An 18,022-nucleotide genomic window follows, 5' to 3' on the forward strand; every position below is an offset into this window, starting at 1 on the left:
TTGAAGTTATCCCTGTGCAGCAGAGCTGCAAGCTTTGGAAGGAGACTCCTTCCTCTGTTGCTGGTGCCTTCTGGCTTGTCAGCTGTGCTGGGCAGAGCTGTGGTGTGGTTCCATCTGCCCACAATGCCACGGTGGTTTCCTGTTCCATCCTTTCAAAATACGACCCGTGGAATTCTCATCACCTTGCAGACTCAGTCTGCACACCAGGTCCCTCCTTGGCATTGCACTTACACCCATCTTTTTGTACTTTGCTGGAGAGAGATGAGATCACGCAGGAGTTTGATCTTCAGCACACATTTGACTGTCTTGACTTGGGGTCTGGAATCACTGCCTTCAAAACATCACTGTGAAAGAATATGTGATTTCCCAGTTGCCCCAGCGTCTCAGTCAAAAATCTGAAACCTTAAATTGTTTGATCTGGCATTCCTAGCTTCATCATGACTGAAAAAAATACCTCTATTTCTATTTTTTCCTTCCTAAACATTAGAAAAAAGTTTTTGTTTTTGGCAGAGATTTTGTGGGCTTTCAGGGCAAAATACTGGGGTTTGAGTAGGGGATTCTAATGGAAAAGCTGAGCAACAAATTCACACAAGGTTCTTCTTAATTATAGAAGCCAAAAGCTCTTCCAGATGTCTGTCAGCCCTGCATGCTAGATGCTGCCATCACTGGTTTTAATAAAAGCTCATATTCAGCAAACTTTATTACTGATTTACTGTACACTGCTTAAGCCAGAAAATGTTTTTGCTCTAAAAAGAAAACAAAGACCTGATATTTTCATCAGTTGCACTCCAGCATGTCATTTACTGTGTTAAATACCAGCCCTGTTCCATTATTTGACTATTTTCTGTAGCTTGCCATCATTAAAACTGGAATTTCAGAAACTCTTGTCAGGAAGTCCATCGGCAAGAAATGCACATGACTAAATCAGTAAATGGTGCGTGCAAAACGGGCAAAGGCACTAACAGCACACATACATGACATGCACAACCAGACAGGCAGTTCTGTGAAAAGTTACCTGTTTGTACATGCAACTAATACATACTCTAAAGAAAAATGAGAGCTGAAAAAAAGCACAGGAAAATGTTATAGAATAAATACAGGAAAATATGGTGTGGCTTTGTGAATACAAAAGTGAACAGAACAAAACCAGTAGAAAAATCATCAGGCAGAGAGTAACTAATGAAATCCCTGAACAGTGATGTAATTAAAGTGCATTAATCACTATAAAAGATCATTTCCCTTCGAACATCTGCTCCTGTTCACTTGGCAACAGCCTGGGCAGTGTCATGAGTGATGGGGGTTTGGATTATGCTGAAGGGCATGTGTTATCTGAGAAACAAGGTGGAACAACCCCAGCTTGACAGGATCTGGGACAGCAGTGCTTTCCCTCAGTTCAGGTGTAACACCAAGGAAGTAAGGAGAAAAGAAATGAGATGGTGTTTAGGGTGGATAAAATGGAACCCTACTTCTCAGCCATGCAGACAAAATTTGATTGGGTGCCAGTGGATTTAAATAAACTAATTCCTCGGGGAAAAAAGCACCTTCCCACCCTGCTGCTTTTCAGAGAGCCATAGGAGCCGTAGCTTGTAGGTGACACGTTGTTCCAGCCCACTGAGAAGCAACACAAAGTTCTTCCTGAGCGTTTTCTCTGTGGCAGCCTGGCTGTGCCAGCAAAAGAGTGAGATGAGGCATTTCAGGAGGAGAAGCTCTGGCATAAGCTCAGTGTGCAGAAGAAGGGCTGTGACCATCCCTTACTGCCCTACAGCCTGTGCTTCGGTGCCAGATGGAGCATAACTTCCTCCAGTGCTTTGAGGGCTGAGTGAAGCCTCTCATGAGCTGTGTTCTGAGTTAAGTGAGGAGTTATGGATTGTTGTTTCAGCTCTGTCACTGGACTGTGTCCCTTGGGTAGGATTTTTTACACCTGGGGACTGTTTTTTGTATCCTTGCACGCCATCTGACTCCTTGTTGCGTTTCCACGCGGTTGGTGGCACGGCCACTGGCTGTGGACGCAATTGGTGGCCCCTGTGCATCTGCATTTTCAGTTTGTCTGTAAGGCAGGAAGGGGGGGAGGCAGTTGTGCTCCTCTTATGGGGACACCTCTGAAGGTGTAACCCTTCGAGACCCACTAGCAACAAAGATACTGCTGCAGAGCAACACTGATTTTTATGTTGGTCTTGTTTCCTTAGCAAATCTGTAGCAGGTAGCACTTGGGGACCAGGAATGACACAAGCGTTGGATCCAGAGTACTGCATTTCTACCACACTGGTCATTCATAAGGTCTCCTTCATGGCACATATTTGGGAAGCCTTTACCAGCCTCTGGACTTGAGGCTGTGTTGGTGATGAGAATGCACACACCCATGTGGATTTCCAAAGGAGGCAGACAGATCCCTGATACCACTTGGAGAAAGGAGGACTGGGGTTGTGGACACTGTACATGGTTATGCCTCTTCATACCTGTTTTTGGTAGTCCTTTGAATTCACAGAGGGTTCATGCTTTTTCTGTCTGGGCAGCTGTTAGGTGAGAAAGTGAAAATGAACTTAGCTTTGGTCTTTGCTGTTTAGTTACAGGTGAAATACTTGATCTGGTTTGTGCCTGTTCTTAACAATACTTGCCCTCCCCCACAGGGACTTGCAGGCTTTGTTAAAGGAATTGGGGAGGTTCAGATAAAAAGGTATGTGGTTTTCTGTTTCTCAAAGCTGGTAAAGCCATACAGTTGTATTTAAACAGAAAATCAAAGCAAACCTCTTGGCCTCTCCCAGGAGCACATAGATTGGTATTGCAGAAGCCTGAAAATTTCAGGTTTATGTGCTGCTTTCTCTAACTTCACGATGTTTTAGGTGTGCTGTGGGTTGTTACCAGCCAGTTGCTGCCATACCACCTACTGCCTGTATAGTCCAGCTCAGGAAGGTGCCAGCCTGGGAGCAGGGATGTGCCAGCTGCCTCGGCAGGCGGCACTTCAGTGATGAGGGAAGGGGAGCCTGAGCAGGCTGCAGCCAGGTGCCTTGGATCTACTCACCACCCTATTCCCTCTGCCCCAGCTGCTCTTGCTCTGTCCAAGAGCACAGTTATGCTTTGCCCTAATAGCCCTAATTCCATCCAGTGACTTCCAGGGAACTGAAGTAAGGTTGTGCTCTGTGTGGCCATGGAAAGCAAAGAAGGGCATAGAACCTTAGAGTTCTCTGTTCATTATCTGTTCTGGGCTTGAACCAAAACCTGCAAGTTTAGTTGCTTGTGTGGAAGGGACTGTCCTTGTATCACTGCCACCTAATGGCCAGGACATTGTAGCTGGGTGCCTGGTGTGGGTGTCCCCTGGTAAACTGACCCTGTCACCAGTACTAACATCATTGCCTTGTGAGACTAGATAATGATCTTAACTGCCCTCAGCTTCATTTTCAGCCTGTAATAGTCTGTTCTGCAGCCTCGCTGGACATTGGTGTGTGTATTCTTGCTTTGATGGCATATGAGAGATCAGGAATTTAGTTTTTGTATGGCAAAATCCAGGAAGAAAAGGAGATCATTAATCAGATGGGTGTAATCTCCAAGGAAGCAAGTACTGCATTTTAATTCAGCATTTCCCTTTGATGAAAACTTTAGTGAATGTTATTATGTGGAATTTATATGAAGCCTGGGTTTAGGTAATCAGCTTTAATATTTATACTCTTAGGGAAAAAAAATTGAATCATTAGTAAGCATGCATAATTAATGAATAAATTGTATTTTTCCTTTGTTTTCCTTCAGGTATAAGGAAATGCTAGATCTAGTGATATCACCCAGTCTGACTGTAAATAGAGAGTGCCCTGACAGACTGAAGCTTAACCTTTCTCACATTTATGCCACGGCTCCAGATGACATAGAAGGTAGGCTGCTCTTCTGCTTACTGTTTGCTGCTTTAACATAGCATATATGTATACATGGAACTAAAGGGAGCTGGCCACTGCACCGCCTCTGCTTCTGGCAATTTGTTCTACAGTGTAGTGAGCAACTGAGATTTTTGAGGGGGGTTTTTTTTTTTTGTAGACTCTCCAGTTGTGGTTGAATCCTTTAGTTCCACAATGGCTTGAATGCAAATGGAATAGAAATAGTTCATATGTAAATATATATCTGTGTATAGTTGGTGCCTGCATGTACACACGTGCATGTGTAGATTTTTGTTCCACTGGAAAAATTGCAGGTGTAAACCATATTTTGTGTAGACCTGGTAGTTTTTGCTTGGACCCACTGGAGCCCCAGGGGTGGTGTGAACCTGAGCCCTGGGCTTTGGTGGTTGTGCTGCTGCTGCTGTTAAGGTGGGGGCTCTGGGGGCTCCCAGGCCCAGAAATGTGTTGAGCAGCCAGAAAACCTCTGGCCAAAGCAGCTCTGTGCCCCAGTTTGCATCGCTCTGAAATCACTGCTGCCATCCCCAAATGGTTAGCCCTGCTGGCCTCTGCTCTGGGGTTTCATATTTGGCAGGTACCAGGGACAAATTCTTTCAGTGGTTGAAGCTCTGATGGGAAATTTATCTGCTCTCCTCCTTCTCCCCCCCCCCCCCGCCCCATCATACTGTTCAAGTGAAGGAAACAGAAGAATGTTAAATCTGCTAAAAAAATTATTGGCAAGTGATGCAGCTGAACTAGTTCTTGCTAGTACAATCCCAGCTATTGTTTGCTGCGGTAAGGATCTGTCAGCTTTCCTGGTAGAGGGGAGTTAGGAAAAGGCACTGGCTATTATGTTTTAGTAGTACATTTAACCCTTCATTTATAGGCTCTTAGAAGCCCAGGAGATGTTTTGTTTGCATGTTTGCTGAGGGATTAGGAATTGCGTGGTTAAATCACGTACATCATGAGTGCCTATTTACAAGAGCAGTAGGAGTAACAGCCTAAAGGAAACATCCTTTTAAACGTTCCTGTTTGCACAAAAGATTAGAGCTAGAAATGATTTTTAAGTACATCATTTTGTAAACATCTTGGTGCAGGAACTGGTTTTTTATTAAGTGATATAAATAAGAACCGACAAAGGAGCTGCACCAGTTTGCCAGTGACAGCTCATGTTGATTTGTTTCTTATAGAAATATTACGGTGGTTTTGCTACAGAATGATCCCCTGTGCTACCAAGATTGTGCTCTTTCCCTTGAAAATACTTCTTGTTAATTCAAAGAACAGGAAAATACTTGTGTGTTTGACAATTCTTTGACTGACAGAGCTCTTAATGTAATAAATGCACACAAATTTGTGCTCTGTATTACACATACAGTATTAAATTTAGCAAGTCTAGTCATAGTACTTACTCATATAGATGTCCATGTAGCTGTCTGGCCTGTTGTTTCCATGTGCAGTTTTATCAATATAATTTTCAAGTGCACAATTTGCCTGTAGAATCAACTCTGCCTTGTCAATGACAGTAACATATTGCATATTCAGACGCAGTAAATTCCTTCTTGAAGTTCTTGGCAAACTTATTTGCTCTGTACCAAAATAAAAAATTTGAAGCTGTCATGTTTTGCAAAGAGAAAAAGAAATGAGGCTTGTGCTCAAACTGTTCTGCTGGACTTTTGATGTAATTAAAATTACGAATTAAAGGAATTAATTCTAAAATGTCTATTTATTCATTGCAAAAGAGACAGAAATGGTGTAGTTCTTGTTTTCACAGTCTAAAAATCTAATTTTCTAAACTGTTTTCTTTCAGGTAAGTCAAAGCAAATTTTTCATAGTGAGTTTGAAGGTGACTCAGGTGAGCCCAGTTTTGGATTTAAACCCAGTCTTTTTTCAGTGTGAGTAGATAAGTTTGTATAACATTATCCTTTGTCAATAATATGTACATTTGTATATCGCTGTCCTTTGTCAGTATTTTAAACCAAACCTCTCTGCCTGTTGCTTGGGAAATAGGTCACTGTACCACATTTTATATGTACAGAAACCGAGGTAGAGTTGCAGGTGTGTTTTACTTTTCTAAGGTGTTGGGGGGTTGAAGGGGTTTGAAGAAAGAGTCTTTCTGGTTTTGTTTCTGTCAGTGATTAGGGTGATCCTGTTAGTGATTAAGCCTATATAGGTTTCACCATTAATTACATAAATTAACATTCTAAAAAAAGAATGATACCTAGTAATTAATACTTTTAGTAAGAACTCACGATGATGCAATTTTTATTGATATTTAGTCTAAAAAGTTACCAGGTGAAATGGCAGTGTTTTTAAAAATAGTTTGGTGTAATCTCCATGTTATAGTGTAAAATGATAAAGCTGTGTAAAATGTTGTGAAAAAGGGTTGTGTGCAAAAGAACAATTTCAAAAGAGGTCTGAATCAGGAAGAACAAACATTTCAGATGTCAGCATGTTGAATCTTTTTGGTCATTCCGTCCATGTTTATTGCACAAGTTACCCAGACCCACAGGACTATTTGCATGTATTTAGACTTCATATGTACTTGAATATTTCATTAAATGAAAAATGGTTTAAATGTTTAATTTGCCAATTGGCCAATGTCTGAACAAAGGAAGTTTTGCTGTTCTGGTCACTGAAGGTGGGTGGAGAAGACATGTGGAGTTCCGGTGTGTTCATTGATGCAGCCAGGAGACACAGAGGCTGAATCAGTTGTGCCTCATGTCGTTATTGATGATTGTGAGAGAGTTTTGGCATTTATAGTGCTGAATTAATGACAGCTCCAGCCAGGAACCAATAAGCAAAGTTTGGATGGCACTGTGGAGGCAACCTGCAAAATACACATGATGGTATTTTGGTATGATGTTTTCAGTACTACTTGCAGGCATCTTGCAGGTTTTAATTTAGCTTTTTTTTTTTTTTTAGTTTTTAATTAGGTAAATCTTAATTTATATCTGAATAAAGCTGGTAGCACAGTTTTCTTTGGTGCTGTTATAGGACACAACTGTTTGGTCCATTAGAAGGCATCTTGCATATATAACTTGTATGATAGGTTTTCTGCTGAATTATTTTTTGACTGCTGGTAGTTCAATAAGGTATGCTATAGGTAACTCGAAAAATTCAAATAAAGGAGATTTATGATGTTGTATTTCTAATATTTGCTATTATTTTATATATTTTAATGGACATTAAAGAAAGTGAGTCATGGTCTAGGAGAGTACCAAAAAAAGCAAAAGAGCAAAATGTGCAGTGGGCTTAAATCACTTCAGCAATCATAGTATTGGCTTTTATGGCCTTCAGCATATGAGTCACTGCTTCAAAGCCCAGCTTCATGATTAGTATCAGTCCCATGAGAAGAAGAGACTGGTAGTTCAATCAACTGGTATCACCCTCAGTTAAAAACTAAATCTATATTTATTGTTAGGCAGAGAGTATCTTTCTTACCTACTTCAGTTTGGGAATATTAAATAAAAAAGTCTTTTGATTCCTGTATATTTTTTTCAAACCAGCAGTGGTAAAAACAATTGTATCAGCTTGGCCATAGAACAGAAGATGATGAAAATCTAAGACCCTTTAATTTTGTTTTCCAGGCAGCAGCAAAGCAGCACCGCAGTGTCCTCTCCATCTGTACACCACAAAGTGAGTGCTCGTGCCAAGTGCTGTAATTTAAAAGCCGCGTTTTGCTGAACAGCCATTTTGTGCAGACTTCTGTCACCTTAAAAAACATCTGCCCTAAGCCCATCCACCTGTTCCCCTGCACATCTCTGGCACAGTGAAGTAGCTGGTTCTTAATCTTCTTGGATATGGAGTGAAATAAGGTTTGCAGTACTGTGAGCTGTGCTTTTTGTACCTCTGGGAATCCAAACCTTATCAGATTGAATATTGTTGTATTTATGAGTGACCACAGAGGGGATGTGTTGAAATGTCAGAGGTTTCCCATCGCACTCACTTGTTTGTCAAATTCAAAATGAAACATGAAAAATCAGTGTTAATTTTATTTTATATTTTTAACTTGCATATTATCTTGCACTGTCTTAAAGTCCCCATGCATTTAGGTGCCTTAATCTGATAGCTCATATCAGGAGCCATGTGCTGAAACAAACTTTTGCTTCAGTCCAGTCAATTCCACATTCCCTTAATATTCAGCATCCTGTGTTGGATGTCACTTTAGCAAGGTGTCTAGAACTGTCCTACTTGTGCTCTAGAAGATCATGTACACTAACTATTGCCTTAAACCCTCCTGTTTTCTTGTTCTGAATAGACATTATCCCCATATAGTGACAGTTCCATCGTTCCCCACAATGGCAACGTATGGACAGACTCAGTACAGCCCGGGAATCCAGCAGGCTGCTGCATACACTGCCTATCCTCCCCCAGGGCAGCCCTATGGAATACCCTCCTACAGTGAGTACTCCAGAGTCATGGTACCTGTGAGGACATCGTCCTCAAAATATAGCCAAATATAGCTAGCAAAATATCTTTGAAGTCTTTAAGCTTTAGAGTGAAGTGTCATTTGTGTCTTAGAAATGTTCTCTTCTCAGGTTTAGAGGAAAGTCTGACTTTAAAAATGTTAGGTTTACTTTGAACTACCTATCAGCTCTTCATATCATGGGTTATGTTTTTACAGCTAGGTAAGTTTGGAGACAGTCAGCAGTAGGATTTGATAAATTTAGGTTCAGTAGGATGTGCTGCTTAGTAGTAGCTGGTGAGTGTTCCCATGATTCCCTGTCAAGACAAAGTACACTAAATATGATATTTATGAAAACCATACTTTGCCTTCCTTGGTTCTTCCTGAAGTCTCAATGACACAAGCTACTTTGAGAAAAATTTTGTGTCTATTACTACAGAAGAACCAAAATGCAGAGCAGAATAAGGCATGGGTGAAATGTTACAGAGTACATTGGTTTTGGAAGACACTTTGTGTTTAAATGGACATACATGTGCAGTCAACATTTCTAACCCCAGTCAGCTTTGTTCCCTGCTTTTCTGCACAGCCTTGCCAACAGCTGTGGGGAGACAGTGCTGGGCAGGAGCAGCTGGGGGATTCGCACAGGGAACTAATTAAACCAGCACTCCTGACAGAGAAATGCCTGGTAAACCATGCCTTAAGTGTCCTCAAGCTCTGCATGGGAATACTGAACTCTTGAGGAAGCTTAAAGTTCTTTCCACTCCTAAAGACCTCAGAGATGTTGCTCTTGTTTAGGTACAGCTCTTTAACAGAAAGCTTTGGGCTTCTTACTTCTGGCTACTCCCGTGAGGGCTGAGTCTTGCGCTGTTAAGATGGCTTCATGGTTTTGTTTCCACTCCTCTTTTCTCTTGTGCTCTTAAACACCTTCATTTACTTGGCAGATACAGTATCTCTTCCCAACGAAGTTTTTATACAGCCATTGACAAAGCTTTTACTGAAGGGGAATTTAGTGCAGCAGGCTGGAAGGCTGGGGAAGTGGCCTTAGCAGAGCCAAAACTCTACCAGGATGATGAGAGGAATGTTTTGAGACCCTTTCCTGGAGCTATTTGTGTGTTTGCATCAGCTGGCTGACTTCCAAGGAAAACTCTGAACAGTTGTCCTGTTAGAGCAGGTGAAAGTAGAGCCATTTGCTACTGCCTGGAGGCTTTAGGGCATACATGTGTCAGGCCCATATGCTGCTTATAAATCCTGTGGGTGACCTCTTAGCATCCTTGAGCAGTGGTTTCCCTCCCCCAGCCCATACACCCTCTTTAAGATACTCAACACAGCATATGAAAAACTCCACCTGGCTGACAACCAAGAACAATGAGGCAGTATTGTTTTTAGGCACAAAAAATAAAACTCGGCCGGTTTCTAGACAAAACAGAACATTATGTGGAAATTAATTTGGTGCTAAGTTATTTTGCTGTCTGACAACAATTTTTAGGCTTCCAAAGAGGCCCATTCGCTGAAGATTGATTGTAACTGGGGTAGGTTGAACGCTGGAGTGCTGATGGAATTGAAAAGCACAGGATGTTGGGAAGAGGGGCTTCTCTGCACACACTTCTCTTCCCCAGCAGTGATGAAGCCACACACTTGCACCAGCACGTGTCCCCTAAGAGTCCAAATAAACTTCCTGCCTTTCACAGTCGTCTTGTTACAAACTTGTACTCAAACTGCATCGCAGTTCTTCTCACCTAAAGCTAAAATAAGTGATTTCTATTAGAGAAAACATTATCTGGGAGGACTTATTCCAAACCTGAGCAAGCACAGGCTTGTTGCTTCGAAGACTCATTAAGCTAGAGAGCAGCATGTTTGGGGAAAGGCACCTGAATTCAACTTGTCATTTGGCGAGTTTGCCTCCACGTGCTAAAAGCTGACAGCAGCCTGGAAAGTGTGTAAATCCAAGGCCCAAACATCAGCAGGGTCTTTGTTTAATCCCAGCGCCCAGGATGTGTCCAATGGCCATTTTTTGTTGTGCAAATAGGATGCAAAGGAGGGAAGGATCACGCCCAAAGGGTTCATAATATGTTGCACCTTTGAGCTGTTTATTTTAATAATACAGCTGTACAATCTCAGCAGCATCTCAGAATAAAATATCAACCCCTTTCATTACCAGCAAGGGTTTCATCTTGCAATGTTTAATTCAGCTATTGTTGTTCCCCCTATAAATTGTCAGTTTAATTGCCTGGTTTTAGAAATGAAAAGATTTTTGTGGCTTCAGGGCTTACCTATTGTTCCTGAACTGTATGTTCTATCTAACTGAGTAGATGATAACCCTCCTGTAGGACTTGCCAATAAATGTTTTGATATGAAAGCTGAAAATATAATGCAAGTAAAAAATAACTCTTTTGAGAACAGAAATCTTGAGGTTATTTTGCTGAAGGTCCTGTTCCATTGTTAATCATTTTCTGCATCTGATAACTCTTCAGAAAAATTATGAGTCAGTGAGTTTCTTCAATTCTATAACAAAACTATATGTTCAGAAATTGTTTTTGCAATTACCATTATTTGTGTTTACCTATCTTAGCAAAAGTGCTTTTGGGTGTGGATACAGGATGTAGGTGACTCAAATACGATTTGTGATGAGTTTATTTGGCTGTTAAGAGACCTGTTTGGGAAATGCAAATAGCTAAACATACATATATATATATATTTGTGTGTGTGTGTGTGTGCGTGTGTAAAAGAAAATGAAAAAAAAAAAGAGTTTATTAGGTTAAAATCCAGCTGAAAATTTTTTAATTCCTACACTTGCTTTTTTACATCTTCATATGACAAGCACTCATGTTCTGCTCTTGGTTCCCACTGTGTACTCCAAAGGCATTAAAACAGAGGACAGCCTGAGCCACTCCCCAGGACAGGGTGGATTTCTCAGCTATGGCTCCAGCTTCAGCACCCCGACGGCGGGACAGGCCCCGTACACGTACCAGATGCACGGTGAGTGCAGCCCAGTGCCTGGCAGGATGTGCTGTGGGCACTCAGAATCCCACAGCCCCACGCTGGGCCAGTTCTCCTCCTGCAGTTGCTGTGGAAAGCTTGTAGGTGCAGGCAGTCAGCGTAGGGAAGGAGGTAAGTCTCTGGTTGATCTGTTTTGCTCATCAAGACATTGATTTCTGGCTGAGGGACTGGCTTTAACAGCATTATGTCCTAGCAGAATTTCACCTATGATCAATATAAGCTTTGTGTTTCTGCAGAAACTGTGTTTTCTCTTTTTTAATTAGTTCTGTGACTGCATACCTGGGATTGTTGTGTTAGTGTGGATTCCTGCATTCTGATGGAAGCAAAACAAAGGTGGTTTTACACTTCATGTAAACAGTCCTGTCAGTATTATGCTTCTTTATGCCTTGTGCTGACCTGAACAAACTGCTCTGTGCTTAAACTGCTGTATATTCTCCCTACTATTTTTTTTTTTAAAAGCTGGTACTTTGATACTAAAAAAAGAGAGTGATTCTGCTTGAGGAGAGACGAATGCACACGAAGATAAAGCTGTGCCTTGGCTTTGTGAGATTTTCCAAGGGTTGGAAAAACAAAGAGGAATTGCATGGCTTTCCCAAACTCTTGTAGAAGCTGTGGAAGGGGAGAGAGATCAAGTCTGTCACTTTGCTTTTTGATATTGTTGAGGGTTTTATGCAGAAGGCCCTTTTGTGACATTATATTTTGCTGGCATCATTGCAAAACTGTGTCTTAATTCTCTTAATTCCTCTCCATCTCGAAAGTGAAAGGTGGACATGCACATCCACTTTTATTCTGAGACCAACTAAAATCCTAAACAGTTATGAAAACAGGGAAAACAAGGTAAAATCTGTTTTATTCCAGAAATTATCTGAAAAAGCTGAAGGCTAAGAGTGGACCCTTGGCTGAGGCATCACCTGCTAGTTTTGTCAGAGCACGTTATCTCTAACACAAAGGTAGTTTTTGGGGCTTGAATACCTCATACTACTTGCTGAAGACACCTGTGCTGGATGTGGCACAAAAAAACCCAAAAAGCAAGATAACCTATGGGTTTGGGGTTTATTGTCACCTTGACTCCTACAGGTTTCAGCTGTCCAACTTCCATATGTGTGCTCTGTTGGCTGGCTGAGCTGTTTGAGAAGGCAGACTCTTGACTTTCTTAGGACTGAGGTTTTTAAGGTGCCCCCATTGTTCAGTCAGGAGGTTTAGACAAGCAAATTTTGTGCATCAGCCCTTGAAAATGTTACGCTTGGAAACAACAGTGACACAGCTGTGAGTTGTACCAAAACAGGCTGAGGAGAGCTGTGTGTATGAGCGTGAATGTGCCCTAGGGTGAGGCTGTGGTTTTAAGTGAAATCACTTCTTTTCAGATATTTATTCCAGGATGATCATTTCAGCCAGCTCCACTAAGCCTTTAATGCAAAAGAAAACAGGAGAAAACAGTTTCTGCAAGTGGCAGGTGCTTACTCCAAGGCACAGGGAGCAGGAGTAAACAAATATTTCCACCCTTCTTCTCGCTTGTGAGAGGAACAGTCTGAAGCTCCCTGACTGTATGGTTTATTTACCTTGCTGAGTGCTAGTGAAAGGTTTGAGTGAGGAGCCAGGAGCCTTCCTGTGCTGAGTGCTACCGAGGAATGTGGGCTCAGAGCTTTCCCACGCCACAGCACTTGGGGGTGGGGAGGTGATCGCTCCCGAATGCGAGCAGGCAGCTCTCTGTGCCACCCAGCTCCAGGACCACTGAGACTTTGCTGGTGATGGGCTAAACCAGCTGAAAAGGGCCAACTTTTATTGATATATTTTTATAAAAATGTCCCCCTTCAAGGGGGACTTGAAGAGTCAAGCTCCTAACTCCCAGTTCAAAGACAAAATGTTTTTTGCATGATACAGGAAGAGAGACCATGAAGAGGGTGATGGTCAGGGGCTCAGAAAGAAAAGCTATCTCCAACTGCTCCTCAGTTGTGTAGTGTAAAGTGTAAGGAAAAACATACTTTTTTTAAGGTATTCTCTGCAAGTATTGTAAGGTGGTAATAGCTCAGGTACAAAAGTGAAGTAAGTTTGTATTGCTTGCTTCCACTGAGGACCAGCTCCTAGAGCAAAATAGTGAACTCATCTGTGGGTGAGGGTGAGTGGTCAGATTGTTCCTCACTGTTCCTCATGATTCGTCCTCACTGTCCCCTCAGATAAGAGTTCCAGCAGCAAATAAGTGCCCGTTGTAGGTGTTACACCACTCACCAAGGAATAGATGACCTCTTGGGTGACAAATTTTTGTCATACAGGGCTCCAGAACAAATGCTGTCCTTCAGTAAGTGCCAGCATAGTTGGTGCTCGTTTGTTCCCTCTGATGTTTGTTTGGCAGCAGCACTGGCTGGCTGGGATACCTGTGAGGCTGTGATCAGTAAATCAGTACTTCTGAAGCCAAATTCTGCTCTCTGTTAAGGTCTGTTTGTTTGCAGTACAAACACAGGTGATGCAGGTGTAAAGGGGTAGCATTCAGCTTCTCATCTTGAACTCCAGCTGTCAATTGTATGCTGGTTCCTGAGTGAGTACAGAATCCACTGAAGAGCAAGAATGAAGATATAATATTCTTTTGGTCAGTAAGTGGTAAAGAAAAAAAGCTATTTTACAGCCAGCCAGAAGGGGAAATGTATTTTCATGCTTCCCTAGCATGAAACTAAATTGATTGTGGAAGAGTTTGTAAGCCAAAAAGCTAATGTAAGTTGTCACACACATATATAAATATAGAAGATGAGATTAGCAAGTTCCATAGCTCATAAAAATGACATGAAATCATATTGCAAAGGTACTGTGGCTTGACATAAAGATTTTAATGGGCATGTAGCAATGGATATCATCAGGCTTCAAGTAACATTCAGACTGAAATCTGGTATTCACATATTTGCTCTGAAGGAGTGACTTTTTTCCTCTCTTCTTTTTCTTTTTAATAAGTGCTGTGTACAGTGTTGTTCCATGTCAGTATTGCATTTACAAAATTATTTGTTTCATAATGAAGATATCTGAAATATGCATGTGGCCAGTCTGGGGATGGCACTCACTTTTAGAGTCATGAATCTGGAGAGGAGGCAACAGCTTGCATTAGATTTTTGCCTTTAAAGTGGTAAATTTGTCATGCTGAGAAAAATGTTTCTTCAAGGTCCATTTCATTTCTTAATCAATCCTCATGTAAGTGTTCAATTACAGCACCAAATCACCAAACACCTTGGGCTTGGTATTAGAAATATATTTTGCTTTTTAGCACACATTTTTTTAAGTTTACATTTTCTGACAATTTAGCAGTTCAGTGATTTGCTCAGACTTCTGGTAAAATTATTATTCAATGATAGAAACAGAACATGAGACACAAAGATTATCTTCCAGTTCTGCCCCCAAAAACTTACTGTCTTAACTGGTGCTTGAGGAAACTGCTTGTTGCTGAGGGCAGGGGAGAAATCTTTGGAATATAAGAAACTTAGCATTTAGTGAGCTATGTAAAATACAAAGAGAAAATTGTGCCAGCACATTAGCTAACCCAGAAACCCATCAGCTCTGCAGAGAGTGCAGTAACAGCCAGCTTACAGAGCATTTCCTGTGGTTGCAAGAGCATGTGCTACCCCTTGATTGCACATTAGGCCATCTCTTCTCAGCTTGTCATTAATTCCTAGACAATGCCTTGCGCTTCAGTTATAATTGCTAAAATGACAGCTGGTATGAAACTATGAAGTTGCACAACAGTTAAAACTGTGGCCAAAGACCACTGTGGATGCTGTTGTTGGGCAGGAAAAGATTTGACTGCTTTTTTGGGTTTTTTTAATATCCAAATCTATCTACCCACAAAATACTTTTTACATTACAAAGGAAAAATCAGTTATGTAACCGGGATAACTTCCCTTTGCCAAGGAATTGCTACGCAGTATTGAGCTTGGGACAGACATAAATTTGAGACCTAAGACCTATGCAGTGAAATTCTTTGCTACTACTGAACGTTTGTTTTCTTTGTAGAGCCCTTCTGATGAGCTGTTAAGTAGTGAATGAATAGAAATTAGCATTTCTTTTGTGCAACACTGATTTAAAGTGGATTAATTATATATATATATATTGCTTATGTTTGTGGAGTGAATTGGTTATGAATTGTTCTTCTGGCCTGAGAACAATTAAAATCTGAATAATTAATCAATTAAAATGTTTTCTTATGCTGAAAACATTTTGACCCTTGTTGATAAGTGGATAATCTAGACAAGTTTTTTTTCCAAGAGATGTCAGAATGTTCTTGCAGTTGTGTGCCAATTTGTGTGTTAAAAATTTAATATGAGGTCGTAAATACCAATTTGGCATGAACAGTTACCTCTACCTGCATGAATTTTGCAAAGGAAGTCCATGTTTAGTTTTAAGCTTGAAGTACTTGGTGATGAAAATAGTGATGAAATTTCAAAGTACACCTGAGAAATGTGGATTACACTTTGGCATACAGATAGTGAATCCATATGAAGTCCCAGAAAATAAAGGAAGGTGAGAGTATGTTCTCAGCAGACTGTCACTCAGATGCCTTAGATTGATAAAATTAAAACCTCAGTAGAAAATGAGCAGCCTCTTTCAAAAGCTTCTGCTTCACAGCTGGTTTGCATTAATTGCAGTCTAAAAGCGTGGCAGTAAAGTTGTGCTCCACTCCGTGGTGGGTTCAGCAGGGAGAGGCCTCTCTTCAGGAGGGGTCAGACCTCACTTTTTACAGTGTAAATACAACGTTCCTCAGAATAACAGCACAGTCTCCCTTTCAAAGATTTTTAAACACCAGGGGCTGACTGTGCTCCATTTACTTTGCTTTAAAACGAGCTGACTTCTAGGAGAGGGAAGTCTGTGGGAGAGGTGAAGGTGTTGACAGTGATGCACTGTAGGCTGCAAGGATCTGTGCTACTGCTACCCAAGGGGAAAGCTCTGCTCTAACTCTTCCCGTGTCATGGAATTTAAATATTAACTGGTACAGTCATAACAGGAATCTTCTCTGGGGCAGAGTGTTTACTTTGGAGGTATCTTGTGTCTGCTTGAGAGTTTTGTGTGACTTTGTCATCAGGCTTGCAGAGGGTGGCACTAGGGAGATGGGAGCAGCTGTGACAGTCATGAATCAGAGAGGAGCGGTAAGGTAGGGGCAACAGTAAAGGGACTGGATAAGGAAAATACAAAGAAAAGTTTGTGTGCTGAGAAAGGGGGAATCTACAAAGAAAGAAGTGACATTTCCCTAACCTGCTGCTTGACTGTCTTGGGAGCATTTGTGAAGGTCAGATAGAAATCTCAAAACATCGGTTAATGAGCAAAATCGGCATAGAAAACAGTCACAAAGATGTTCAGATGTCACAGAGACTTCTCTTTGTGGATTCTATTTTCATTGCTTCTGTAGGATATAAAAAAATGCAAAAACATAGGATGGTAACAGCTTGGGAAATCTTGAACTTGGCCTTGATTATTCAGCTTATAGTGCACTTGGCAACGAATATGCTAAAATGTTATGGAAGCTTCACTGAATAATTGATTCAGTATACCTAATGATTTTGAAAATGTCTAGAAGGCAATAGAAGAGCTAGTGTAAAATTACATATAAAAATCTGTATCAAGAAACATCACACCTACATAGGCATTTGAGAGTTAGAAAACATCAGATTCATGATGCTGTGCAGTATTGGTACTGCTTTTGTTGTATCTCATTTCCAAGCACTGTGTGAGGTAATGCTGTGTGGAAAAATAGATGAGAGACTGGGATGATGTTTGTGGACAAGTTCAGCCTGACCCTGCTTCAGTCAGCACAGGCTGTGCAGCTCAGGAGGTTCTGAACTGCTCTGCTGGCACTGGATAACACTCTTGCATGGGCCTTTTTATATGTAATTTGGATGCCCCTTCTGTTTATACTGGCAGAGTTTAAACTCTGACACTTCTGCACTGCAGTACTGTGACCTCTAGAACTACAAGAATACCCGCACTGTCTGAAGAAGAGCCCATTGAGTTATTACAGATAAAAAGAGAAGGATAAAAAATTTGACTTAGAAAGTCTGTAACTGGCGGATTAATTGAAGCTGACAAGGCTTTACCAGGACAAAGATCACTCTTCTGTTGTCGAGTTTCTTACTCTGAGCATCCTCTGTTGGCCACTGTTGTGTCTCTTCTCCTGCAGCCCCTGCAGTGCTGAAGTAGTGCATGGAGGCTGGAAAAGCCTCAGGACAAATGCCTGGATCTAGAGTACTCAGCTGAGACTTACAGGGTTCCTAGGTAATGGGTCAAAGAGTGGAGATGTACTGACCAGCTCCCTATTTTCCACTGGTATTTGGAGATTTACTTTGCTCAAGAGGAAGAGAATTGCTAAATACACAGCTATGCTGGCAGGGCATGTTTTTATCCCCAGTGGCATGACAGTAATTGTGACAAGGCTACTTAGATTTGAATGCTGACCTGGGAACTGGAGGTTCATGGCCTCTAATTAGCATAGGAGGTGGCAAATCCAGCTTTCCTTTATCATGTCTTGTTATCCATCAGTGAAGGACTGTGTCCCAGATGAAACTGCAGCTGTAGGAGTCTTTATACTTTGGTGTCCATGGAGTCACCCAAATACAGTCAGTTTTGCTGGTTGTTTTTTTCAGCAAGGTATTGCATCGAAATGCTCTACATCCTTGCTGTAAGGATGTCCACTTTCTGGCCCAGAACATTTCTTTGTGATTTGTTTTTGAAGAGAGTCCAGTGTGATTGCCTTCTATAGCTGTAGCATTGTTAGATAGAAGTGGTTAAAAACACT

General features: G+C 41.4%; 1 protein-coding gene across 6 annotated transcripts in view; it reads left to right on the forward strand.

Annotated features, from left to right (window-relative positions):
* Positions 1-18,022, forward strand: part of EYA2 (EYA transcriptional coactivator and phosphatase 2) — an 86,558-nt gene that overhangs the window by 33,740 nt on the left and 34,796 nt on the right. For 5 of the 6 annotated variants that reach the window (XM_039563773.1, XM_039563774.1, XM_039563771.1 and 2 more), the window contains exons 2-6: positions 3,742-3,860; positions 5,665-5,709; positions 7,445-7,493; positions 8,116-8,258; positions 11,122-11,238. In XM_039563773.1, the coding sequence (XP_039419707.1) occupies positions 3,752-3,860; positions 5,665-5,709; positions 7,445-7,493; positions 8,116-8,258; positions 11,122-11,238 (463 nt within the window). In that variant the 5' untranslated portion in view covers positions 3,742-3,751. The remainder of the gene's footprint in view (positions 1-3,741; positions 3,861-5,664; positions 5,710-7,444; positions 7,494-8,115; positions 8,259-11,121; positions 11,239-18,022) is intronic. The other variant, XM_039563772.1, reaches the window with a different exon arrangement.

The sequence above is a fragment of the Corvus cornix genome, chromosome 20, assembly GCF_000738735.6.
Source record: "Corvus cornix cornix isolate S_Up_H32 chromosome 20, ASM73873v5, whole genome shotgun sequence".
Taxonomy (NCBI): domain Eukaryota; kingdom Metazoa; phylum Chordata; class Aves; order Passeriformes; family Corvidae; genus Corvus; species Corvus cornix.